General features: G+C 43.7%; 2 protein-coding genes across 2 annotated transcripts; both read right to left on the reverse strand.

Annotated features, from left to right (window-relative positions):
- Window positions 1–5,034: 5,034 nt before the first annotated feature.
- On the reverse strand, window positions 5,035–6,710 carry LOC100595123 (transcription initiation factor TFIID subunit 9-like). Its single transcript, XM_003259719.4, has 2 exons — window positions 6,588–6,710; window positions 5,035–5,840 (listed from the first exon to the last, which is right to left on the reverse strand). The coding sequence occupies exon 2, from the start codon at window positions 5,821–5,823 to the stop codon at window positions 5,035–5,037; it is 789 nt and encodes a 262-aa protein (XP_003259767.2). The 5' UTR covers window positions 5,824–5,840; window positions 6,588–6,710.
- Window positions 6,711–10,444: 3,734 nt separating this feature from the next.
- On the reverse strand, window positions 10,445–15,632 carry LOC100599663 (protein FAM90A27P-like). Its single transcript, XM_012499917.2, has 6 exons — window positions 15,561–15,632; window positions 14,613–14,785; window positions 13,709–13,886; window positions 13,067–13,266; window positions 12,476–12,584; window positions 10,445–11,392 (listed from the first exon to the last, which is right to left on the reverse strand). Exons 1-6 carry the CDS (start codon window positions 15,630–15,632, stop codon window positions 10,445–10,447), a joined length of 1,680 nt encoding a protein of 559 aa, XP_012355371.2.
- Between the last annotated feature and the right edge of the window lie 11,434 nt (window positions 15,633–27,066).

A 27,066-nucleotide genomic window follows, 5' to 3' on the forward strand; every position in this document is an offset into this window, starting at 1 on the left:
TTGATGCAGAGCATGTCTAGTGAATTTCACTTCAGTTACTGTACCTTTCAGCTTCAGAATTTCTACTTGGCTCCATTTTAAAATTTCCCTATTTCTGTGGATATTCTCCACTTTGTGAAACACCATTCTCTTCATTTCATTTGGTTCTTTGTTCATGGTTTCCTTTAACTCTTTGAACATGTTTAAATCATTCATTTATTTGTCTAGTAAATTCAATGGCTTGGAATCCTCTGAAGTTTCCCTTTTTTTTTTTTTTTTGGTGAATGGGCCATACTTTGGTGTTTCTTTGCATGTGTCATTTTGTTATTGTTATTGGTCAGAACTGGGCAGTGGAACTCTGGGAATCATAGTCTTCCCCTTCTCTAGGGTTTGTCGTCGCTACTTGTTGTGGGCTGTAATCTGTTTAATGACTTTTATAAACTACTTTTGTAAAGACTCTCTTTGTGGTCATGTGTGGTCACTGCAGTCTCTTTCATTAGTTTAATAGTCATATTGGGGCTCAGCACAGATCTCATTGAATGCCTGGAGCAAGAAGAAAAAGAGGAATAAGGAGAAGTAGAAGGGGGAGAAGGAGAAGAGGAGAAGGAAGAGGAGGGGGAGAAGTAGGTGGAGAAGGAAGAGGAGGAGAAGAAGAGGAAGAAGAAAAAAAGAAAAAATACTCTCAATTTTTGCAGATTGGCTCTGAGTAGGGGCAATCTGTCAATGCTTAGCCAGGCCATTAACAACTCTGCCTTTGCCTTTACATTCTGCTTGTGTTGAGCCTAAAGATCATCCAAAGATAACAGCTTAAGAGTTTTCTCAGGCACATGACTCACCAGTATATATGAGCTATTTAAAAAAACTCCGTGTTCCACACCAATGTATCTTCTCAGCCTCTCCCCATATCTTTTGGCCCTTCTATTGCTTATCCTGTTATCCCTTGACCTAGTCTGCCATAGCCATACTTTCCCTTTTAAATGTCATATGATTTTAACTTAAGTATGCCAGTGAGAGAAAACTGTTTGGAATGTGGAAGGCAGTAATGAACATTAGTCTCAGGAGAACCTAGTGACCAGATAAAAGATTTGCACACCCCCTACCCCCACCAGCACTAAGTACACATTTAAGGCAGTCAGAAGCAGTCACTTTTCAGACATCTCGATGATCTTTAGCTATTCTACCCACCCTGGTGCTTCAGGACATACTTGCCAGTCATTACAGCTGTGATCTACAAGCTATAGTACTTCATACATCTCACTGCTGAAACTCCTCTAAAATCCTTGCTTTAATTTTTAATATAATTCTTATACTCAAATATTTTATGTGTTTATCTGGTCAAACACAGACAGATACAATCCCTAAGAATACTATATTTTCAAATGCTAATTATCTCAACTAGCATTACTGTATTGGTTGCATGGTCCATTGGTTCTCCTACAATTTGATCTCAATGAAAGGTTATTTTAATGATTTTTAAAAATCTAGTAAAAGAACTTTGATGCTCAAGAATATTGAATACATGGAACAATTAATATCCAAATAGATAAGAATGAAATTGGACCCCTACCTCACATCATACAGAAAAGGTAATTCAGAACAGATTGACGAATTTAATATAGGAGCAATAATTATGAGACACTTATAAGAAACCACAGGTGTACATCTTCCTGACCTTAGCAGGTTAGGCAATGGCTTCTTAGATACAACACCTAAAGCACAAGCAACCTTCCCCATGGCCCAATATGTACATCAAGTTGCATAAAAATTTAAAACTTGTATATCAAAGGACACTACCAATGTGAAAAGACAATCTACAAAATGGGAGAAAATATTTGCAAATCACATAACTGATACGGATATTATATCCAGAATATGTAAAGAATCATTGCCACTCAAAAAGACAAAAAAAATTTAAAAACATGCAGAAGATTTGAATATTTATCTAAACAAGATATACAAATGGCAATTAACACATGAAAAGATGCTCACCATTAGTCACTCAGGAATACAAAACTACAATGAGATACTACTTCACATCTACTGGGATGGCTATAGTCAAAAAGATGAAAAACAACAACTGTTAATGAATTGGAGAAATTGGAATCCTCATGCATTGCTGGTAGAAATGTAAAATGGTACAGCTGCTTAAGAAAACAGCTCCTTGGCCGGGCACAGTGGCTCACGCCTGTAATCCCAGCTATTCAGGAGAGTAGGTGGGATTATTTTGTTTTATTTTATTTTACTTGTAAAATGAATAAGCAGGAGAATCGCTTGAACCTCGAGGGAGTGGGGAGGTTGTGGTGAGCTGAGATCGCACCATTGCACTCCAGCCTGGACAACAAGAGCAAAACTTTGTCTCAAAAATAAAAAACATATATATATATGAAAATAATTGATACTTTGAGAAAAAAAGCCCATTAAAGATTCTGGACACAAAGCTTTGTTTTGTAGTGCTGTGGGATTGCTAACATGTCCAATAGGCAGGAAGAAGGGAGAGAATGACCACAAGGCTTCACAGAAATGTGAGCTCCAGTGGTGATGAGAGAAAGAGTAGAAACCATAACGCAACATTTTGGTTTCCATCCGGTAAAAGTCATGAGGCTTAACTGAACATAATATCAATTGTTACTGCAATGCAACAACTTAATTCTGAATGGATATCTGATTTAAATTGTAAAGATGAGTAATGAAATTTATAGAATAGATCAAAGGAGAACAAAATGATTTCTCACACAGCCCGAAAAGCATTAATGTGAAGTATAAAAGGAGAAATGACAATTCAGTTTATAAAAAATTTAAGAGCTAATATTAATAAAAAGATAAGAAAGATAGAACAAAAACCAAGGAATTACTTGTTTCCAGCATATATAGTGTACTCAAATCAATAAGAAAAAGAAAAGCAATACAACTGAAAAAAATATTATCTATCTATATGTATACACACACACACACACACACACACACACGTATATCCAAAATACATAAGGAACTCATACAACTAGATACCAAAAACATGAATAACTCGTCCTAAAATGGGCAAAGGACCTAAATAGACACGTCTCACAAGAAGAAATCCAAATAGTCAACAGACATATGAAAAAGAGACAGCATCTCTAATCATCAGAAAAATGTGAAATAGAACTATAATGAGCTACCACTTCACACTTGATAGGACGGCTATTATCAAAAAGACAAAGATAAGTGTCGGTGAGGATGTAGGAGAAGGAAATCCTCACACATTGTTATGGGAATGTAAATTGGTACAGCCATTGTGGAAACTACCAGGAGGTAGCTCAAAAAACATACAAATAGAATTGCCATTTCATCCAACAATCCCATGTCTGGATAAATATCCAAAGGCGGCAGGGGGCAGTGGCTCACACCTGTAATCCTAGCACTTTGGGAGACCGAGGTGGGCAGATCACTTGAGGTCAGGAGTTTGAGACCAGCCTAGCCAGCATGGAGAAACCCCATCTCTACCCAAAATACAAAAATTAGCTGCGAGTGGTGGCAGGCACCTGTAATCCCAGCTACTGGTGAGGCTGAGGCAGGAGAATTCCTTGAACCCAGGAGGCGGAGGTTGCAGTGAGCCGAGATCGTGCCACTGCACTCCAGCCTGGGCGACAGAGTGAGACTCTGTCCCCACCAAAAATATATGTATATATAATATATATATTTATTTAATATATATTTATAAAAATATATTTTTATAACATTTGGTATAATTAATATAATTTTATAATTTATATAATTATATTTATATAAAAATATATATTTATACACACACACATATATAAAATCTCCAAAGGAATTTAAAACACAATCCCCAAAATATATCTTGAATTCCCATGTTTATTGGAGCATTATACAGAATAACCAAGATATAGAAATAACCTCAATGTGTTTGAACAGATAAATGGATAAAGACTTTGTGAGATACACATACAACACACACACTATATATAATATAGTGCCATGCAACCTACACACGTGTGTGTGCATGTGTATAAAACACAGTGTACTAATACTCAGCTTTAAAAAAAAATGCCACTTGCAACAACATAGATGGAGCTGGATGATATTATGCTAAAATTATGCAAAGTGAAATAAACACAAAAAAGAACGAGACACGGGCGTGGGGCGCTTGCTCACTGCGCAAGCGCCGCCCCACCGCGAGGTTTGCAGCTGGAGGCTGGGAGCGTTCGTGGCTTCCTCTTTTCTTGCTGAGCCTTCGGAGCTCTGGGAAGTGGCTGCACCTTGGCGGCTCCCCAGAGGGCGCGGTGCTAATCGTAAGTTGTCAGCCTGGGTGGCTGGGCCCGGCTCAGGGCAGGGTTTGGCATTTCCAATGGTAGGGGGCTAGGGCCGACCCTCCGCGGGACCCTCCCGTTGGGACAAGACCGATCGCCTGGGCGGTTGGAGCCGCTATCCTGGCGCGAGACGGCGGACAAGTCCTATATTCAAGAGAAGATAACTTTGAACAGTTTCGAAGGATCTAAAACGTATGTGTCTGCAGACATCAATGAAGATGAAGAATTAGTAGAAGAGATTAATAGATCAAAAACGTTTGCTGGCTTTGCAGTTGGTGGGCCTGCCTGGGCATGAGCGCGATGGAGGAGACGCCCTGAGGGGCCTTAGCTGCCCTGAAGCTGTAGACAGGTGGCAACGTGGAGGCTCAGCAGTTGACAGACACAAGAAAGCAGCGCCGAATTGCAGGTTTATCCGCAGCTTTTATTTTGAAAACAGTGCCACCAAACCTGCAAATCCTGGTGTCCCAAATGGTCAATACCAAGTTGAAAACCATCAGGGAGAGGAAAAGCATTGTGATTTAGACAGGCCCTCTGAGACTCGTGCAGACCGGCTTTTGAGAAGTGGACAGGTGGTGGATAGATGAGACTCCACACACCCGTGAAGCCCTGCCATGCAGTGAAGAAGCTAGATTAAAGTCGTTTCACAGCTGGCCAGCCTCTGCCCACTTGACCCCGAGACAGCTGGCCAGTGCTGGTCAGTACAATGAATTCAAGACCAAGTATACATGTTACATTCAGCAAGGCTAGATTACAAATTATCATCGTCATCATCAACATCATCATCATCATCATCTTCACGTTTTCTTTTCAATGCATTTGACGATCCATTGGCAGTATTTTGTGATGATACCATATTAGTGGTAATAAGAATGTTTTTGGACCCGATTAATGATGGATTAATCAGAACATTCTGAACTGCTGAGGTTGCAGGAATTGAAGCTTTTACAGCTGGAGACCGAGAAGCAGGCATCTGTACTGTAAACCTTTGACCTGTGAGGGACATGGGAGTCCCTACTTTAGTTGAAACAGACATGGTCTGCGGGGTTGGTGTGCCTAGTGTGGGAGTACTTGGTCTGCTAGTAACTGAACCAACACTTAACCGCGGGACTGTTATTCTTCCCGCAGAAGTTGACGCCTTTTTCTGTAAAGATTTCAGCCTATAGTTTGGAGCTGTTAAGCAATATCTATCAGGTGGCAACCTAGGACCTGAATATGGCTTGATCAATGGCAAAGGGGTTTGATTTCTTTGCCTTGCAATATCTAATAAAAAATCTCTTGGGGGAGGAGAGGTAAAAGACTGATCAGCGCGGCACTGGATTGCCAATTGCACATCTGCATCAACAGCAGCTTTCGTAGCATGGCTTGAATAAATTTTTGCATCATCTAGAATTGTGGTCACATATCGGAAGGCAAACTCCAACATCTGATTTATAACTCTTGGCTCATATTCTGTAATCCCCATATCCTTCAGGATTTGTGCCATCATCTGTGCATCTTTCGGCATGCTCTTGGGAGAAGCCATCTTGCCAGACTCCATGATATCCGATGATCAGACTTTAGGTCATTTGAAAAAAATATGTACATTAGATCAATGTGAAATAGTTACTTTAGTAGCAACTGTCAGGAGCTTAAAAAAATTTTAAATCTATGTTAAACTGTAAAAAAATTTTTTAAATTTAAACCATATGTTTTCTTAATTTTAATGAGGCATACTTAAGGTCGCTTTAATTTATTGAGTTCCTACCATGTACAAATCATTGTCGACTATAAAAAGATGAAGACACAAATAAGGGAGCGATAAAAGATAGGGGAAAACAGGGTAAAATAAATAAAAACAATGATCATCTTAGAATATATGCAGTTGCATGCAAATCTCACACTAATCTAAGATACCGTAGCATAGTCATGTCCTACACCTGAGCTCAAAACAGTCTCTTTCCAGTGAGACCAATATATTCACTGTGCTCATACATATGTTTAGCAGTACCAAACCTTTGTTTGCTCAACTTAAAAACATTCTCCTTATTCACATTCTACCTATCCGAAATCCAGTCTCTTTATAGGAGCCTTCCCAACTATTCACAAGAATTGCCAGCCATTTTCAAGGCGGAAGGGAAAATGGTCAAAATAACCAGGACATAGCATTAGACACTTAATATTTCTGTGGATTCCCTAACAGAGTATATATTCTTTAATGGCAATCTCTGTTTTTTGTACCCTATGACAATACCTAGCACTAACACTCCACTTATCAGACTTTAAAAAAAAACAAAACAAATCTAACACCAAAGTGTCCCTTACCTTCTCGAGCTAAATCACCCACATTAATGTATTTCAGTCCTGATTTTGACGCAAGTTCTTTGCCTAGTGTGGTTTTTCCAACCCCTGGTGTACCGGTGAGCAGGATGTTTGGAAGCAACATGGAGATTGGAGTTAATGCACCGATCACATAACTGATTTCGTGTGAAAAAGGAATGAACTGTTCTATACCGATGGAAAGATACATGTTAATTTTGGATGTTTGTGTTTTAGAATTCTGTCCATTTTCTTTTAAAATTATAAACATGTACTTGTGTGAATGAGTTTTTAAATTCGAACAATAATTGTTTAGGCCAGGCTTGGTGGCTCACACCTATAATCCCAGCACTTTGAGAGGCTGAGTTGGGTGGATCATTTGAGCTCAGGAGTTCGAGAATGACCTCGGTAACACAGTGAAACTCCTGTCTCTACTAAAAATACAAAACAAAACAAAAAATGTTAGCCAGATGTGGTAGCGCATGTCGGTGGTCCCAGCAACTTGAGAGGCTGAGATGGGAGGATCCCGTGAGCATGGGAGGTGGAGGCTGCAGTGGGCTGAGATTACAACACTGCACTCCAGCCTGGGTGACAGAGTGAGACCCTGTCTAAAAAAATAAATAAAATAATAAAGAAGAGTTGTTTAAATACGCTTAAAAAGAGTCAAAAATGGGTAAAACTGAAAGTTTAAAAATGCTTCATAGAACCCTCAGGGTTCACATTTCAAGATTCTCAAAACAGATGTATTGCAGATGTGAGTTACTACAGAGAATAGTTTGAAAGTCAAACTGTTAAAAATTATATTTTTGTTGTATTTTCTAACAGAAAGAGCATTTTTATGGTCTCCTAAACTCTGTTGATGACTAAGTAGTAATCAGCAAAGTTGATTTAAATGAATAAGTAATACTCATTTAAAGCACTGCAAATTTAAATGAGTTTTAAAAATTAAATTATAACTGCCTTGTTCCTGTTTTACTATGCAAATCCTTAGCTCTTCACCTTAGCACTGTCTTCTGCTTCAGTTTAGTTATACAAAATTGCATTTGACCTGTAATATTCAACATTTTAAAATCTTAACTTAAAGCACCCTACAAGGGAAGAAAAGAGTGAAAATTTTTAAAATATGTTTTCCAGGGCACTTCAGCTCCAAGTCAGATCAGTAGTTCAGTCTAGTTGTTAGCCAAGGAATCAATAATTGAATTGTTTTAACGTAAGTGTTTCCCTGTTTGGGGAACCTCCATTCAGTAAAATTTATTTTTTAAAAGGAGAAATACTGAATGATCTTACTTATGTATAGAATGCAAAATAGTCACACTCATAGAATCAGAGAGTGGGATGGATGGTGGTTGCCAGGGGCAGTAGGGGAGAGAAATGGGAGAAAGTTGGTCAAAGGGTACAAAGAGTAATGTATGCAAGATTAATAATTTCTGGAGATCTAATGTACAGTTTAGGAATGACTGTTTAAAAATACTATATTGTTATGTGTGAAATTTTCTAAGAGGATAGATCTTAAATTTCATCTTCTCACCCCCCACACAAAGATGGTAACTGTGTTGAGGTGATAGGTATGTTAATGAACTGGAATATAGTAATCATTCCACAATATACCCTATGAAAACATCAAGTTCTGCTTCTTCCGTATAGGCACTTTGTTCATCAATGATATCTCAATAAAATTGTTCTAAAAAATCATCTCCCAAATTTCAGGAAGTCATTTGTTTGAAGAACAACGTCTAAAAAAAAATATGGTGGCTGGGTGTGGTGGCTCACGCCTGTAATCCCAGCACTTTCAGAGGCTGAGGTGGGCGGATTACTTAAGGTCAGGAGTTCGTGACCAGGCTGGTCAATATGGTGAAACCCCATCTCTACTAAAAATACAAAAAAAAAAAAAAAAAATGAGCGGAGCGTGGTGGCGTACGCCTGTAGTCCCAGCTACTTGGGAGGCTGAGGCAGGAGAATCGCTTGAACTCAGGAAGTGGAGGTTGCACTGAGCTGAGATCACGCCATTGCACTCCAGCCTGGGCAACAGAACGAGACTTCTCAAAAAAAAAAAAAAAAAAAAAAAAAAAAGGTGCAGCTTCTTCAATTCAGATCAGCATGGAGCTGATAGACAAACCAGAGTGTCCCAAACACGACATGCTGGAGTGTAACTTCTGTATCTGGGGAACCCTTTGTACAGCAGATTGGCTGCCCAACGTTGAAGAAATGACTCTCATATAACACATTTTAAAAAATCACCCCCACTAAAGCACGCTGGAGGAGTTCAACCTCAGTTTCCAGATCACTCTTTATATTTTCATGGCTTCCGGCCCCCATCCACGAGGCAGCCTGGAGACTTCCATCCACTGCTTTTTAGGGACCAGGTCCTAGAGAGACAGGGACCATCTCCTGAGACTGAAATCGCACCCTCAGAGCCTTCTGATCTTTCTGGATTCAGGAGAGTTTCCTCCCAAGGTGAAAACGGGAGGAGGCGGGTTAGGGAGGCATTGTCTTCGCCCTCTCCCTCCAGTGTTTCCTAACCTTGACCCCATGTTTGACTTAACCACAAAAGGCCCACCCATCCCTATATCCAGGCTCACACAGGACTTAGGACATGACTCTCTCCAAGGGTGGGACCCAGCCAGGAGCAGTGGTTGAAACTCACCAGGAGATTCCGATGTGCAACCAAGTTGAGAGTCAGTTTGTTTTCGTGCTTATCCCACTTTAACCCACATGTGAAACACCTGGGGTTGTTATTCAACTGCAGATACTGATTGAGCAGGTGGGGGTGGGGCTGTGCCTGAGGGTCTGTGTTTCTCAGAAGCTACAGGTCTGCGGGTGACACTCTGGGCACCCAGTCCTCTTTGCTCAAGTAAATGAAACACGATGATTGAAATGTAAAGAAATTGGCCTGAGATGAAAAGGAAAACTCAAAACACCAGTAAGACGTCTCATAGTTCAAAGAATTTTATTCATATGGAAAGAAATTAACCAAGCAGAATTTTACAATGACTTTTAATAACAAAAGTTCCAAGGCTAGTAGAATACATCCTTATAAGTGAAATTCATTTAAGAACTTGAAGTTACTCTATTGTTTACTTGTGGTATACTAATAATAATAATAGTAAGATATATTTTACCATGTGCCATTCATGACGTGCTTTGCATAACTTATTGAATCCACTGAATAACTCCAACATTGAGAATATTGGTACCTCAACTTTACACATGTGCTAGCTGAGATGCCCTCTCTATCACAGTGGAAATAAGAGTCTAGGTAGCTTCATAAAATAAATGGAGTATTTCCCTTGTTTGATATCCTGGAAAAATGTACACGGTATAAAAAAGAACAGTTTCTTAAATGTTTGAATTCACTGATTAAAAAAAACACATTCTTCCTAGAAAAAAAAATTCCCCATTTTTCCAAGGCTAAGCGTTTCTCACTACAACTCTCCTTCACAGTCAAATATTCTTGAGTCAGAAGATACTGACGTTTTCCACTACCATCGAAGGGCCTTTGCCCAGAATTACTCAAATTTCAGTGGTTTGCTCCCTCCTTCAGATGAGTTTCAAAGCTTTCTATTGACACTAGTGGAGCATTGTTTGCTTATGTCGACTCAGTTTCTCATATAATTTTATGTAATTGAAAAAGAAATCTACAGGACACTTTCAAAAGCCCCATTTTAATACAGGTTAAATTTACATAATGTAAATAGGCAGGGTTCGTTGTTCCCGATAGTATCTGGGGTCCACGTTTGAACAGGCACCGCTGCCAGGGAAGCGCTGACCCCCCACAGAGCTGCTTCCTGCCTCTCCCCTTCTCAGCCTTTCAGCCACTTCCAAGACACATGGGCTTGAAGCTGGGTCTTCTTGCCTTGGGGGTCTCAGTCACTGTCACTGTCCTCAGAGGAGGAACTGACCAGAAGGTCCTCATAGAGGACACTCATTGAGACCTGGGGACGACACCTCTCAGGCTCCCTAGAGAAGTGAGGGCTCTGAGCGGAAGCAGAGTTTTCAGAAGGATGGGATGTGGGAGGCATTCTGAACCTGGGGCTCTTCTGTCCCTCGTCCCCTTTCATGAAGGTGACACTGCCGGACCTCCCTGGAACATGAATGGGTGGTCCAGGCTGGAGGACGGGGCAGCCCTGGGCTGGGCCCAGGAAAGGTGAGCTGGGTGGGGGCTGGAGGTTGACTCTGGGCTGCAGGGTTGCTGTCTTGGTGGCTGCTGTCTCTGTGGTTGCCTTGGGTGCCTGTTTGGATCCAAGTCCAGTTGCAATGCAGGGAGGCTGGAGTGTCTGCACAGCGCCCACATCCGGGAGCTGGGTTCTCACTGCAGGGGTCAGGAAGGAGCTGAGTCTTGCTTTCTTTGCGGGGTTCTGGAAAGTCTGGGTGGGGACGGGCGCAGGCTCCTTGCCTGGTGCCTGGGTTCTGGAGTCCTGGCCACACTTTTGTCTGACTTGCTGTGGTCTGGGCTTTACATCTGCATTGGGATGTTTCATTTCTGCCTGGGATTTAAGGCCAGGGCCCAGGGCAAATGCCTGCATGGCAGGCTGGAGAGCACCATGGGAGGACGCGTCAGGCCTGTTGGCTGACGGCCTGGCACTGAGAGTGGGGGTCTGGCGGGAGCTCTGCAGAACAGGGAGCAGGGCGGCAGTAACGTCCCCGCCATGTCCGTTGGTGGGTCCACAGGTGCTCAGTCGAGGTTGATCGTTGTGACCCGGAGGGCAGAGTAATCTCATCCCGGGTATGTTGACAGGCGGTGGACCTGCGGACACAGGGCCCAGGACAGATCTCTTCTTGGTGGTGTGGACAGGCAGTGGCATGGTAGGATGCTACGGGAGAAAACATCCCACATGAGACAGGTCAGCAGGAGAACTCCCAAACTCTATGAAGCAGGGAACTCACATGTCAAACCACATCACAACAGAAACTGTGTGAAAATGAGAAGCAAGCTAGGACAGAGGAAAACGGACAGGCTGTCGTGAGAAACAGAGGAGGATAACAGGCACTGGGATTGCGTCTAAATTAGGATCAAATATAGGGAAGACCCCACAAAAGAGACAGGACATAGGAAATTAAACGTCACAGAAAAGGATGTACACATGGTCACTGAATATATGCAGAATTGTCACTTCAGGAATAGTGTTGGGGAAAGAGAGCCTACCATTCTGTTTGCTGCGACTATCACATAGGAAAATTAAAACTGTCTATGTTCTCTATTGTTAATATCAAGGGAATATCAATTCCCCACACAACGTGGAGACTGGAAATGTCACAGCTCCTTTTGAAAGCAGATGTAAGAACATGTATAAAAATGAAGGAGATGCTTTATCTGCAGCCAGTATCCCGAAGGCATCTGATCAGTCACTCTCCACGGACACTGAAATGCACCCAGCAGCATTTGCTGGCCAACTTGCAAATAAAGGTACAGAAACCAACTTTCAAATAAAGAATCTGAGGCCAGGTGCGGTGGCTCACGCCTGTAATCCCAGCACTTTGGGAGGCCGAGGCGGGCGGATCACGAGGTCAGGAGGTCGAGACCATCCTGGCTAATATGGTGAAACCCCATCTCTACTAAAAATACAAAAAATTAGCCGGGCGTGGTGGCGGGCACCTGTGGTCCCAGCTACACCGGAGGCTGAGGCAGGAGAATGGCGTGAACCCGGGAGGCGGAGCTTGCAGTGAGCCGAGATCGCGCCACTGCACTGCAGCCTGGGCGACAGAGCGAGACTCCGTCTCAAAAAAAAAAGAGAAGAAAAAGAAGCTGGAAGCTGGAGTATGCGAAGTCCTCGGGTAGCGCAGTTCTCCTGCAGGGCAGCCTAGGTCTAAAAATGACCCCCACCCATGAGGGGCACAGAAGTGAAGGAATCAGGGGACCTAGAGGAGAAACAGAGCAGGGGCTGGGGGAGACTCACCGTCAGGAATGAACAGGCTTCCGCTGGCTCCTTCCAGGCTTCCTGCGTTTTCTCTTGGGGAGTCCTGGGAAATGTCTGCGTCGGAGATTTGCTCTGCTGCTGCTGGGGACTGCAGAAGAAATCACGTTCACTGTCTGGACCCGCCTGACCCTCCTGTTCACACCAGTGACTAGGAACCAAGCACCATCCCAGAGCCCAGTCCCTAGCCCTTGCTTTGCGTGAGGGAGGCATTCAGGCCTCTGTGAACTTTGCCAAGACAGCCCCTTCTCTCATCTCAGAGGCAGCCCCACTTCCAGGAATCTCCGCCCCCCACCCCCGCCATGGCCCCAGCTTCCCTAAGTTCATTCAGGCCCTGGTGCTGCTCTGCCTGCCACCGGTAACATCCCCAGGTCTCCCACAGCCCCTGCCCTCTGGAGACTCTCAGCGCTGGAATAAGCTCGAGTACGGACCCTGGAAGGCAGGGGCCACCGCCCACCTCCATTTGGAGCTTTCCTTGTGTGCTTAGAGAAGGCTGCACAGAAAGAGTAGGGGAGACACCAGCTCCTGAGGCGCCGACCTCACGGATCGTCCTTGACCCTGCAAAATCCTTACCTTGGACTTTGCTCCTTTTCTCTGTCATTCCTCGTAAAGGGCCCTGGAGCCTGGGGTAGCTGGGCCTTTGCTGGTTTCAGGTTCTCCTTCTCCTTGTGTGAGCCCAGGGGCTGCAGATGAAGGGCCCCACTCCACCTCTTAATGGGGCAGGTCTTGCTCCTGGCTGAGTGCCCAAAGGCCCCGCAGTTCTTGCATTTCACCTGCAGGTGGAGGAGGACAGAGAGCAGCGAGTCAACAGCAATCACAGGCACCTGCGAAGGTTCACGCAAGGCCTGGGTTTTGGAGATGGATTATTTTAGGAGGGGGACATAGGCCCATGGGCTGTTGGTTACCAGGAAATTCAAGATATTGTCGTCCTCCCCAGAGCCCGTTTAACAGGGATCCCAGGAGGAAGGACGCGCGTGTCTGAGAGGGAAGATAATGAACCGGTGTTGAGGAGTCGGCAAACACCAGGCTGGACATGACACTGGACAGAGAATGAGGCTGCTCCTCAGACTCCGAATGGGCCAATGTGCTAGAGAGGAGAGCACAGACCTGTCAGCCTGAGTCCAGTGGGAACACCTAAGTCATAATCATGGTTCCCATGTTCAAACCCACTCTCTGGTGTCCGTTGGTTACCAACAGTTTCAAGCCCCCACTGACCCTGGATTCCTCCTCCTCTGCTGGGGGAGTCCTCTGCCCCATGGGTCTCCTCTGCTGCTCCTGTGGGTTCTTGGCTCTGGGGGGCCTCTGAGCCTGATGATGGACGGAATGAGCGGCCAACTGTGGCAGGTCCTTGAGCTTCTGATAAGTCTTCTTCATTAAATGATGGTTGGATTTCCTAGTCATAAGAAAAAGAGAAAACATTACACAGACACCAGACGAAAGTCCCTCCTACCCCTATTTACCCAAGCAGGGATGGAGGGACGAACTGGCCACTGAGTCACGCCCACTGTAACCTGGTTCTCTGTGAACCCAGGTCCAAGCTGTGCTATTCTCTCCCAGCCTGACCTACTCCCAGAACAGGACACAGATTTTATAAACCAAAGGCTGCTTGATTTCTAGAGGGTGAAGTGAGATTTTCAGCCTTGCATAAAAGTTTTCTGGGCTCTCAGTTTGTGTGCAGTCAGTGCCTCAGAGCTGAAACCCTCTGACAATATTTGTCAAAGCCAAGACATGAACAGACAACAACTATTGATTTTTTTCCAGCTAGTTCCAGAAAACCCACTATTTTCATCGAATAGATTCTCACTCAGAAAACCAACCAGAAGCTCAAAGCTTTGCAAAGTTTTCATATTCAACCTATGGACACTCGTGACGTTTCACATGAGACCCCTGTGACCACACACTACTCTTCACACAGAGGCAGTCACAAAGCCAAGCGAGGAGCAGCCCGCTGAGGATCCTGCGATGCTGACACGTATGGCTTCACACACATCACAGCCCGTGTCACGGGGGGACACGAAAGATGGAGACCTCCAGGCGTGTTCAGCAGAAACCTTGAGCCCACACTGTGCTTCGGAGTCCCCCAGGCCGTCCCTACCTTACTCCCCAATACTTGTCTTACCTCTCCTCTTGGTATCCAGGTCTCTGTGAAATTGTGGGGGGCCGGTCCACTGAAGCCTGGCATTTTTCACTGGAGACACAGCGGGCGGTCGGATCCTCTCCTGGCTTCAGAGGAAATCGCAGAAGAACCTCCACAGAGGCAAGAACAACCCACTTCTCTGTCATCAAGTCAATCTAATGCAGAGAAAGGAGAATGGAGAGGCAACCTGAGTTCTGCAGGCAGGAGGAAGCCTTGACAGAGGACAGGAGGAACTCCCACCTTCCTGAGATTTTAAAGGGAATGCTGGACAGGCTCACATTGCGGTGTTTTTTTTTTCTTTCTTTCTTTTAAAGAAGTCATTATGTGAAAAAGATACTTGTACACGCATGTTTACAGCAGCACAATTTGCAATTGCAAAAATATGGAACCGGCCCAAATGCCCATCAATCAACCGGTGGATAAAGGAACTGTGATATATATACACACACACGATGGAATACTACTCAGCCATAAAAGGAAGAAATTAATGGCCTTCACAGCAACCTGGATGGGATTGGAGACTATTATTCTCTGTGAATAAGTCAGGAATGCAAAACCAAACACCTTATGTTCTCACTCATGCGCGGGAGCTAAGCTATGAGGACGCAAAGGCAATCTCACAGTTCTTTACTCCAGAGCTGGTGAGGAGTTTGCTGATGACCTTCAAATGGCACCAAGAGCGACAGCCCAGGGTACTGGGGAGTGCTGCTGTTCCCAGGTGGGAACTAAGGGGCGGTGGCGGTGGCATTTTCCCGTGTCCCTTTGAGGAATTACATATCAATTTTAATGGGTGAGTGCCCGTGTATGGAGGGTGTGAAACTCTGAATATGAGCCGGTCATGGATGGGGAGCCTGCTTCAACCTTCCCCCTAGGCTTGGACTCCCCCCATTCCACCTGCCTCCCAGGTGACCCCGTAGCTCCCATACTCACATCTCTTTGTGGGATCCCACACTGCTTTAAGAACTGCTTCCCCTGTTCCATGGAGAGAGTGTTGGGGTCCATCACTGCTGGTTCTGCCTGAGGGATTCTCTTTCCCTGTGGAGGGTAGAAAATGAGACGCTGATTCCTTCCTATCCCTGGACTCTCCCAGGTGCAGGATGCAGTCAGCCCTATCTCTCTGCTGTGCCCACTGTGTCCCTAGGAGTAAACTCACACATCCTGTCATTCAAACTACACGGACGCATCCTTCCTCTGCCAGTGACATGACACCAATGTGAATGAGAAAAGCAGGTGATCCATTAAAAGAATTGTTCACTGGACTTAGCGTGTTTGATATGTATGCAACGCAGGTCCCTCCTCTAGAGACCTTCATAGTATACCACCAAACATCTGGAAAAATTGATCGTGGAATTGGCCTCAAAGAAAATTTAATATATTAGAAAACTGGATATCTTATCAATCTGTAGTCCCTGTTTGTCAAAATTAGATATACCTACATTTTACAAATTATAAGAATGTTTTAAACGATGAAACACATTCTCTGAAATTTCTGCAATCAAAGTCCTTAAGATCAAACAAGATATTCAAGTAGAAATCAGAAAGTGCGAAGAAAACACAGGTAAAGCCCTTTCATGTCCAAACTGATGAGCAAAGCAAAACCTGGGTGCAGGGGAAATGTCTTTGTCTAAATGATCACAGTGCTAGGGAAACAGGAGCATAGGAGAGTGAGGGCAACACCATTTAGAAATCAACTCCTTTTTAAAACTAGCGAGGCACAGTCCTGGCCGGTCACCACCCTGGTTCTAAGATGTTTGTGGCTGAGGAAGCAGCTTAGCAATGCTTGCAAGACAGACTCCTATGAAAGCAAAATGTCCAGATGCCCAATATCCAAAGCAATAGATGCCTTCAAGGTAATGATAGCTATGCTTTCCTGAGCTACACACTAGAATGTCAAGGAGAGTTTTCTTTAAATCAACAGAACACTAAATATTGTCAAGCTGTCAGCCCACCACATGTAGACACAGCTTAGTTAAATCTTCACATGGAGAAGACTCTATATCGGAACAACTTAAAAAAAAAAAAAGATGGTGCATTTTCTGGTCACATTCTGAGATCGCCCTACTCTGTAATGTAGTAGCTCTCAGTAAAATCTCTCTTCTCACTGTTCTCTGCAACTGGCCTGGAGTTCCTTCCTGTGTGAGAACAAAGAACCCTCTCCTGAGGTCTCCATCGGGCCTCTTTTTTTTTTGCCACAATAACATGATTGAAAAAAGATAAAATTTGGGGGAAGTGCTCAGGTCCATGGAGACAGCTTAGAGACAGAACAACATGAGATTACAAAAATGAAAAGATGGAAATGATAAATCAAACAATAATTTGCAGCAGATGAAAAAATAAATAGAATACAACAGGAAAATGTGTTCTTTATTTGAAAGCAGTAGTAGGATACATTACCATGGGTGCCCATAGAAAGATAATAAAATTTATCTTCATAGATCATATTAGGAAAAAGAGAAGATAATACTGCCATGAAAATACAAAAAAAAAAAATGATCAGGGAATGCTATGTTGGGGACAAACACATTCGAAAATCTAGAGTAAAGTGTGCTTTCCTCTTCAAAATGCAAATCACCAAAATTGAGAGGTAAAGAAACATTTTTAACTACGTATTTAAGTAGAACCATTCTTTATACCACCATTATAGATTGCGTGCTCACAGCCTAAGTCTTGCTTGGCTTAATCTATGTATAGACGCTCAGGGCCCTGAATTTTTACCAGCTCCTAGCAAAGGTCAATGAGTATACGATACAAAAGATAAGTGAAGAAATCTCTTATTTAAAAGCCCTCCGTCAAAGGCACCAGGTCTCCATAACTGCTCATCCAGCACCCACACAATTCAGGGTGCTGGGTGAGCATTCCTTGCAAACGTTGACCTTTATATGATCATTAAAATTTTGTTTTTAATATTTTTCGTTTTATTTTTTGTTTTTCTTCTTTTTGTTTTTTTAATATATATTTTTTCCATCATTACAATTTCTGAAATGTTTTTTGAATCAGGCTCTGTCTTAAGAAACACTATTAAGAAATTAAGTAATCTTTACCTCGACATCTAAAACCACCCACTACAGAGTTTTCTCACTCTTCTCTTTCTCCTGTTGGAATAAACCAAGGCCCAAAATTGTAATGGACCAACCTGTTGTCTTCCTTCCTTCCAGCGGTCACTCAGATATGTGCACCCTCTGCAAACGCTACTCCTCACAGTGGAGCTTCCGCGATGAAGACAGCAAAGACCACTGAGGGGAAGATCCATTCTCCTGCTGGCATTTATACTGCCCCAGAGCCCCACAGTCACTCCCCCGGCTAACCTAATCATGATGTAATCACATCTGATCTAATTGCCTCTCCCTCTTTCTCCATTTCTTAGTTATTCTGTTCCTAGCACTTTCATTTTATCACACATGTGTACATCCGAAACAAATAATATAATTTGCTGTTTGCCCTTCCCATAATTTTTTAACTTAACCTAGAACTGTATATTTTGAACAACATACACTATTTTCTGCATGTTTAAAATGTTCATACATAAGCCCAGGCTGTCTCATTCTGTATCTCGAAAGGGGATGGGCAGCTCAGTCTCCCATGGCAGGGAGCTCAGTGGAAACCAGGACTGGAGATTCTGGCCTTTGTGGGGCCAAGGATAAATGAGGTCTAAGAACAGCCTGGCTCACTGTGAGTCCAGGAATGGACTAGAGTATGCGGTGTGGCTATGGGGGATGGGTCACCCAAACTCTCCATGTATCCATGGAATTTTTAAAAGCCCACCTCAGATGGGGAGAACTGCAAGAAGCCAACTCTCAGTTCCAGGGACAGCTCCTGGAAAGGGTCAGTGGCTCTGATGGGAACAGGAAGGCAGGCACAGCTCCAGGGTGTGGACAGGAGCTCAGCAACTCACCAGGATTTAAAGATCCTGAGGTCTGGGCAGCATTTGGGGATTGGAGATGGAGTGTAGACTCGCCTCTCTGCAGAGACGAGATGGGAGTTGATATAGTTTGGATGTGTGTCCCCGCCCAAGTCTCCTATTGAACTGTCATCCCCAGTGTTTGACCTGGGGCCTGGTGGGAGATGATTGGATCATGGGGGCGGTTTTCTCATGAATGGTTTAGCCTCCTCCCCCGTGGTTGTGTCCTTTCCAGAGTGAGTGAGTTCTCATGGGATCTGGTCATTTAACAGTGTCCAGCACCTGCCTCCACACTCTCTTGTCCCTGCTTTTGCCATGTGAAATGCCTAATCCTCTTTGCCTTCCACCATGAGTAAAAGCTCCCTGAGGTCTCCCTAGAGAAAGATGCTGCAATATTTCCCATACGGCCTGCAGAACCATGAGCATATTCTTTCTCTTTTCTTTAATGTGACCCAGCCTCAGGTATTTCTTTATAGCAATGCATGGAAGGGCCTGATAAAGGAGTGTTCCCAAGAATTCTCACAGAGATATCAGGGTGTGGGGTCTGTCTGGCCTATTCGGGTGGGTTTCTCACCCACAGCCTTCCTGAACCTCTCCTGTGACAAAGGACAGAGGGAGAGGTTTCCCTTTCTACATTTCAAGTTCCTTCTGCCTGTGGGTGCAGTGGTGGTGTGGGGAAGAGAAAACGAAGTTAAAAAGGCATATTCTCAAAATTCACATGGGATTTCCCAAGATAATCTCATCTGAGGAAGAAGCCCTGGGAATGAGGAAGAGCAAGAGAAGGATTAGGAGATAGGAATGGCGTGTTCTCAGGTAAATGTCCTGTCCTGGGTCACTTGCTGTGTTCTCTCTCTGAAGACATCATGGTTTTGTTTTGTTTTGCCATCAATAAGAAATTCACTTGCTTTCAAAAAATCCAAATGCTCCTATTGTCAGAAAACTGAAACAGGTTAAATTACCATTTTTATGAAGCAGAACTGCTAAAACTTCTTCCCTGAAACATCTTTGCTTGCATTAATCCTTTGACCGCCACTGCATTTATCTTAAAAATTCATGCACAGTGAGAAAGGAGGAATAATTTTTTAAGATCTATGGCACCGGATGATGGCCGTAGTTCATAATAATGCATACTGTAAATATACACAATTACTAAGAGAGTGAATTTCAAATGATGCCAAAAAAGTGATAGCTATGTCAATAATGGATATAAAACTGATTGACTTCATCATTCCACAACATATACATATATCAAAGCATCACAATGTACTCCGTAAATATGTACAGTTGTTATTTGTCAATTAAGTTTATGTTTTAGAAAGTCACATACCCTTTTAAAACAAAAAACTACCTGTAGCTGACTTCTGTACCCAATTCCTCCACCCTCAAGCGTGTACTATGTACCTTTTGACCCCATGCAAAAATAAAATCTTAGGTTGAGTAGTTTCAATGATGGAAAAAATAGTTTTTTTCTTAGAAAACGATGTTTCCAATCATACTGCATTCTTTTTATTGCAAATGTGTAATAGATTCAAAAAGTTTTGGGGTGTCTGCTGTTTATATTTAATTAATTAATTTTTAAATTGACAAATAATAATAGTGCGTTCTCATGCATTCTTTTCAATGATAAAATATTATTGATTTCTTTACCCACTTCTTCCTCCCGCAATCATATACTACATACTGTCTGACCCCATGCAAAAATAAAATCTCACGTTCAGCGTTATCAGTTACAGGAAAAAAGTATTTTTTTTTTCAGACAAAGATGTTTCCAATTATAGTGGATTGTTTTTTATTGCAAATATTTAATAGATTCAAATAGATTTCTAAGGTGTCTATTACTTATATGTATATTTAATTTATTTTTAATTGACAAATAGTTCTTGTGCATACTCACAGGGTACGTGGCGATCCTAGAATAGGTTTAGCCTAGTGATTAGATTAGGGTGATTAGCATGTGCATCATCTCAAGCCTGCTTCATGTCTGTGTTTGGGGACATTCACTCTCCTCCCTCTAGCTACTGGAAACCCTGCGTTATTGTTAATGATAGCCATCCTGCAGTGCCATGGAGCACAACACAGTGGATTCCTAGGTGCGCTCTCCAGCCTGGGCGCGCTGGGGGCGTCTCGTGGCAGGACTGAGCCACGTGGGCGTGGACTGCACGGGGTCAGTGACTTCAAAAGCCCCACCCAGACCCTCTGCTCTTACCCCCTGCAAAGCGCCGTCAGCCCTGTTCTGGAAGCGCGTGTCTGCTTAGATGTCCTGAGCAATTTCTTGCACCAGGCGCTGGAAGAGCAGCTTGCAAATGAGTTCAGTGGATTTCCTTCTTTCTTCCTTCCTTCCTTCTCTTTCTTCTTTCTTTCCTCTTTCTTTCTCTCTTTCTTTCTTTCTTTCCTCTTTCTTTCTCTCTTTCTTTCTTTCTTTCCTCTTTCTTTCTCTCTTTCTTTCTTTCCTTTTTTTTTTTTCTTTTTTTTTTGAGACGGAGTCTCGCACTGTCGCCCGGGCTGGAGTGCAGTGGCGCTATCTCGGCTCAGTGCAACCTCTGCCTCCCGGGTTCACGCCATTCTCCTGCCTCAGCCTCCCGAGCAGCTGGGACTACAGGCGCCCGCCACCACGCCCGGCTAATTTTTTGTATTTTTAGTAGAGACGGGGTTTCACCGTGTTAGCCAGGATGGTCTCGATCTCCTGACCTCGTGATCCGCCCGCCTTGGCCTCCCAAAGTGCTGGGATTGTAGGCGTGAGCCACCGCGCCCGGCGAGTTCAGTGGATTTCTAACCAAGTCCCGTTTCACGGAGAGCGCAGTCCCGCGGGGACCAGGAGTTTCCTTCCCGCTCCGGGAGAGGGCGCTCCTGCCCGGCGTTTGCAGCGGCGGCTTCCTGGCTGCTTCCCAGCGTGGATTTGCGCCCCGTCAATTTCCTGCGGGTGGGCGGTGCATGACCCTGGTTGGAATCCTTGTTTACCCCTCTTCTCCTTGGGCTAGAATTCCCAGAGCTGGAGGCAGTGCAGCCACGCTGCGAACTCAACACCAGCACGTTCTTAGAACTGGAAAATCCTTTCTTTAATGTTCATGCCTGAGTTTTTAAAAACTACTGTTTTAAAAAAAAATTTATTCCAAGTGGCGGGCTCACTTGAAAAGAAAAGATAGATCTAGATACTTTTTTTGTGATTTTATGCATTCATGTGTGAAACGCATTTAGAATGATAATCCAGTGTGCAGTAAATGTTAAAAATTTTTGTCTTTTTCACTCCAATTTGAAACCGTTATTTTAAAAAAATTTCTTGACTCAAAAATCATGCATTGACTATTTCCTCAGCACTTCAGCTCCTCGGGTTGGAGAAGCACGTTGGAAAATGAGTGAGTGTGCTTTCAGCGCTATCTGCATTTCTAGAACAGCATTTACTTTGTACATAAGCATGTAGGTTACAGATACACAGGGCGATTTGGGGCGGGACCTCGTGCAGCGCATGCGCTCTGGGAAGTGTTGGCCTAAGGGCTGCAGGTGTGGGCCTGTGTCTTGCACCGATGTGTGGGTGTGCGCGAGAAGCGCCGTTAAAGACAGAACTCATCCTGTTAACTCGTCTCTCTCATCCCCCCCGCAATCTGAGCTTCCCAGATTCCTCAGGTCCCATAATGCCCGAGTTGATGCGCTGAAAGAAAGAGCAAGGAGATCAAAACATGAAAGGTAGGAGAACTGCGCCGCACATTAGTTGGGATATTAGGTTTTACAGCCATTGGCGAAGGCAGTTTAGCAATTATTCAACCATAGAAATAACGTGCAATCACGGTGGAGCAGCAACACATGTGTCAGAACCACCCAATAATCTGCATGTTCGCACATCAGTGTATTCAGCCACCTACATACACTCCCTGCAGCGTTTCACAGCAGGAGACAGACAAGCACATGCGACTCTGTACAGGGGGTAAACAGGAGCGATTCAGTAACACGCTTCATTCATATGCACCAGGAAATAGGATGCAATGTTTCCAAGAAGAAGGTATAGAAACATCTTCCACACTCGTCACTGACTGGGTGAAGCAACACGAACAATAAGTCCAATATGAACACATTTATATGAATTTTGAAGGAAGACAAAATGCCTTAATAATGTATATGTGTACGTATGTATACAAATAGACCTATGTATATGTCCATCTATACAAACATATATGTGTCTACATATTTATCTATATTTGTATCTATGTCTATCTCTATAGATCTATGTCTCTGTAACTCTACATTTAGATATCGATACGAAATATAGATCTATATCTGTCTATATATAAGATCTTCATACATGTATCTCTCTCTATAGAGAGAGATGTATTTATAGAGCTATCAATATATAAAGGAGGATACATCTCAAACTGATGAAAATTGTTATGCCTGGGATCAGCCTTGTATATTTGCTGGGGTATTTATAGCTCATTTTATTTAACTGTTTAAACAATTTGTCATTACATTTGATCCTGTACTTCTCAGTTTCCCATGACTCCACCATTACACAAATTCAGCGCCTTACAACAGCACCCATTTATTTTTTCCCCGTAGGTCAGAAGTCCACAGTGCTTGGCTGTGTCCTCTGCTCAGGGTCTCACAAGGTCTGAATCTCGGGGTCAGCTGCCTGGGCTTTTCTCTGCAAGCTTGGGAGAGAATCTGTTTCCACAGGGGAGAATCTCTGCTTCCATGATCATTTAGGCGGCTGACAAATCCCCTTTTCTTCTCATGATTTCCACCTGCCTATCCTCTTCAGAGCCAGCAACAGCCTGTGAAATCCCCCTCTTCCCTCCAAGCCACGACTTCCTCTTTGGCGGTGTCTCTAACTTCTTTGTCTGCTTTAAGAGCTCAATTGATTATATTAGACTCGCCTGGATCATCCAGGATAATCTCCTGAGTTCATTTCAGCTGATTGTTAATTACACCCACAAAGTCTCTTTTGCCTACGTGGAACTTAACATAACCACACAATAACACCAGGGGTTGGAGAACCAGCCAATGCATTTTTTGATGATAAAATATTATTGAAAAAATATTCTCAATGTATCAGCAAAATGATTACCACTCTTTACCTCTTGTGGTGGTTTCCAGTGACAGAAAAGCAAAAGAAAAGAGTGCTCAAACGTTGAATTCTGTATTTTATTTTCTTAATATGCTATATTTTAATGACATATTAATAATATGCATGTGCTATATTTTGGAAATACCACAATAAACAAAAGAAGCTCATACTTTTGAACCTGGGACACAAAATAAACTCAAGACATCCACAGAGCCAGGAAGGGGCCTTCCGACACCTCTTTCTATCACCAAGCACCAGGTGCCAGGAAACAGCCTCTCCTGCCGGACCCACTGCAGTCACATTCTGTACCTGGTGTCCCGAAGGAGAAGAGAAAATGCTGTGGCCTGTTGCACATCCCAGATGCTCCCTGTGGCCCTCTGCGGCATGTTAACTTTTAAGCGTTCTCGGGGGTGTTTTACAGAATCATAATTTGCTCTTCATGAACTGAAACTAGAGTCTATCCATGACTCAGTTGTGAGTCCACTGTAAATGAGACAGATGATGAATGCAGAATGAATTAGTGGCCTCCAATCTTCCCCAGAGCCTTCCGCCACCCCAACCTCCATGTACTTCCTCCCTCCTCCTTCATCTCCCCTGTGGCCTCCCTCTCACCACCATTATGACCCTTAGTCATCACCCGGGCCTCCACATCAATCCGCTCCCCTATCCTCCTGACAGCTTTAGACTTCTACATTGGACCCCGCCGCTATCTCATGCCCTTCTTGGCCTCCATGCCTCCAGCACCTCCGTACCATCCATTGTGGGGAAGTCAGGCAAGCCCTCCCCACCTCCCACTGCCCCCACACTCTCCACCTTCCATGTCCTCCTTCTCCTAAGCCCTAAATCAATCCGCATTCCAATGATCTCAGCCCATATTCCATAATCTCTATGCCCTTCTCCTTCAAATGTCCCAGCAATCAACCTCCCGATGTCCTCAGCTTCCCCAGCCCTCCAACCCTTCTCCCAGAACTCTCTAGTCCCTGCCCTCTTCCCCCAAACCCATTGGCTGCTCATCCCCATGACCCTTCCAGCTCCTCTCATCACCCTGCTCTCATTTTCCTCCCAGGCCTACTACATATACGTAGTTCCTTCCACCATTCCCATCCCCATCTCCACTTTGGGTCATTGACCACTCCCAGGACCTCTGCACCCCACCTGTTACTTTCCTTCCCCTCATTTTCTTTAACCTTGCATTGACGTTAAGTCGCCGGTGCCTTGAACCCTCTCCTGCTGTTTACCCACTTTCCCTCATTATCTCTACCTCCCCATCATCTCCTTTCATTCCATGACCCTGGCACCCCTTGTCCCCACAGCACCTAGTATCCCCCATATGCTTAGCTCCTTGCATGCTTTTCCCCTGTGCACCCTTAAAACCTGTGGCGTCCTCTACTGTCTGGAAATTAACCTCCTTGTCCCTTTCAAGCCTCTGTGCTCTGTCTCCTATTCACTATCAATCTCCTACATTTACAGGTGCTCTGCTTCAATAGCGTCCTTTCCATGAGCCCCCAGATTTACCCTATGTCACAAACCTGTGCAATGTGACACTCTCTGTCACACACCCACGCAATATCAGACCCTCTGTCATACACCCGTGCAATATTGACCCCAGTACTCCAACTTTTCTACTGAATGCCTTGGACCAAAGTAGCAATCTGCACATCATTTTATACATTGCACATGGTGATGTCATCATCATGAGTGGTGCAAAGTGGGAAGAAGTATAAAGGCTGAATCACAATAAAGGCATGACTGCCGCTGTTCTCCAGATAGGAACCTGGTGTCAAGATACAAAGGCGTGTGCTGACTCTGCGAGTGTGGTGTTTAAAGGTGAGTGGGACTGTGTGAGTCTGTGTGAGTGCAGGGCATAGTGAGTGTATTTGAATATGAGTGTGGGTTTGTGGTGGGTGTGTGGGTGGGTGTGAGCCTGTGGTGTATGTGAGGGTGTGTCCAGTTGTGTATATGTATGTGATGTTCCTTTGATTTGTGCTGCTGTGCATGTATGCATGTGTTTGCATCTGTGTGTGTACATCTGTGTGTGAATATACGTCTGTGTGTATGGTAGGGGTTGTTCACCTTATGGCTCTAATCCCTGACATGGAAACTGAGATGCATGGAATGGAGGGCCTGAATAAAATGAACATTTGTTTGTAGGAAAAACCAAAAGATTAATTTGAATTCACATTTTATATTTCTTAATTTATTACAAGAGCAACCAGTGATCATTACTGAACATTCAGAAACACACACACACACACAAATGTAGAGGACTGTGGCAACCATCCATTGCTCTTGAATCGAGTAAGCAGTATTTGCTTCCCTAGATTGGTCAAAGAGTGACTTTTTAGCCACCTGATCCACATCACCTAGATTCCAAATTAATTGGCATTGAGCGGTTGGCATCCTGTTTGTGCTTTTACTCGTATCCCTTTGAAAATCCTTCTCAGGCACTCTGTCTCGGTTCATTTCCCTGCACATAATCTAATGATGCTGCAGCTGAGTGGCATGAAGATTAGGAAAGAGCTCGCTTTTGGGCAGAAGTTCCCAGCAAAGCAGAGCATCCGGGGACACTCATCCCTCACTGTGAGTGTCTCACAGGTCAGAACTCAGCGTTTCCTGCTCCCTCCATGGAAGACCGTGTCTCTCCAGGGCATGGAGACGAAAGAGCCTCTCCCAAACTCTCCTCATAGTCTCTGAAGAGATACTGGCCAGAAACTTGTCATTGCTTTTGGTGATTAGCAATTGGGAAGAAAAGTTGTTCTGAAACGTTCTCAGCTCCCCAAGGCTGCACTGTCGTTGCCACTGCAGGTGAAAAGATAATTGCAGTTCTGAGGGGAGGTGAGGTCACAGAACCACAAAACCATATCTCAGGGTCTGGTGGCTTCCCTCCCACACGATCCTGGCTGTGGCAACCTTTTATGTAAGTCCTTTAACTTTCATCTTGGCAATATTAGCACATTAAAACACTAACCTATTTACCATCTCCCAGTTCTCTAAATTGTAAGACATGTGCACAGCTCTATGAAATTTTAAAACCTGAACGTATCTCCTGTGCATCTTCTAGATGAAAAAAGAGGCTATTCTTGGAACCCAAGGTGTCCCTATACACTCCTTCCTGTCACAACTCCCAAGGATTCAGCACTATTCAGACATCTCATAGCATCGATCACTTTAATCTGTTTTGCACTTCCTGTAAATGGAATCATACAAAATAACCTATTCTGTATCTGGCATCTTGTATTGTATATGTTGTTTGTGAATATATCTGTATTTTTGCAGGTGGTTGTGGATCATTCACTAGCATTGCTGCATAGAATTCCATTGTGTAAATATCTGTTAACTTAATCATTCCATTCTTGATGTACATGTGAGTAGTTCTCAATTTGGGGCTATTATGAATAATGCTGGTATATAAATTCTAGAAGTTGTGTTTTGGTGACACATGTCTGAATTTATTTGAGATATATATATGTATCTTGTGGTTT

Source organism: Nomascus leucogenys, chromosome 10 (assembly GCF_006542625.1).
Source record: "Nomascus leucogenys isolate Asia chromosome 10, Asia_NLE_v1, whole genome shotgun sequence".
Taxonomy (NCBI): Eukaryota; Metazoa; Chordata; class Mammalia; order Primates; family Hylobatidae; genus Nomascus; species Nomascus leucogenys.

Coding starts and splice junctions, on each gene's coding strand:
- LOC100595123 (XM_003259719.4), bottom strand. CDS start 5,823: ATGGAGTCTGGCAAGATGGCTTCTCCCAAGAGCATGCCGAAAGATGCA.
- LOC100599663 (XM_012499917.2), bottom strand. CDS start 15,632: ATGGACCCCAACACTCTCTCCATGGAACAGGGGAAGCAGTTCTTAAAG. Junction 13,267..13,708: donor CAGAGGAGGAGGAATCCAGG/GTCAGTGGGGGC, acceptor CTCCACCTGCAG/GTGAAATGCAAGAACTGCGG. Junction 11,393..12,475: donor AAGCCTGTTCATTCCTGACG/GTGAGTCTCCCC, acceptor TTTCTCCCGTAG/CATCCTACCATGCCACTGCC.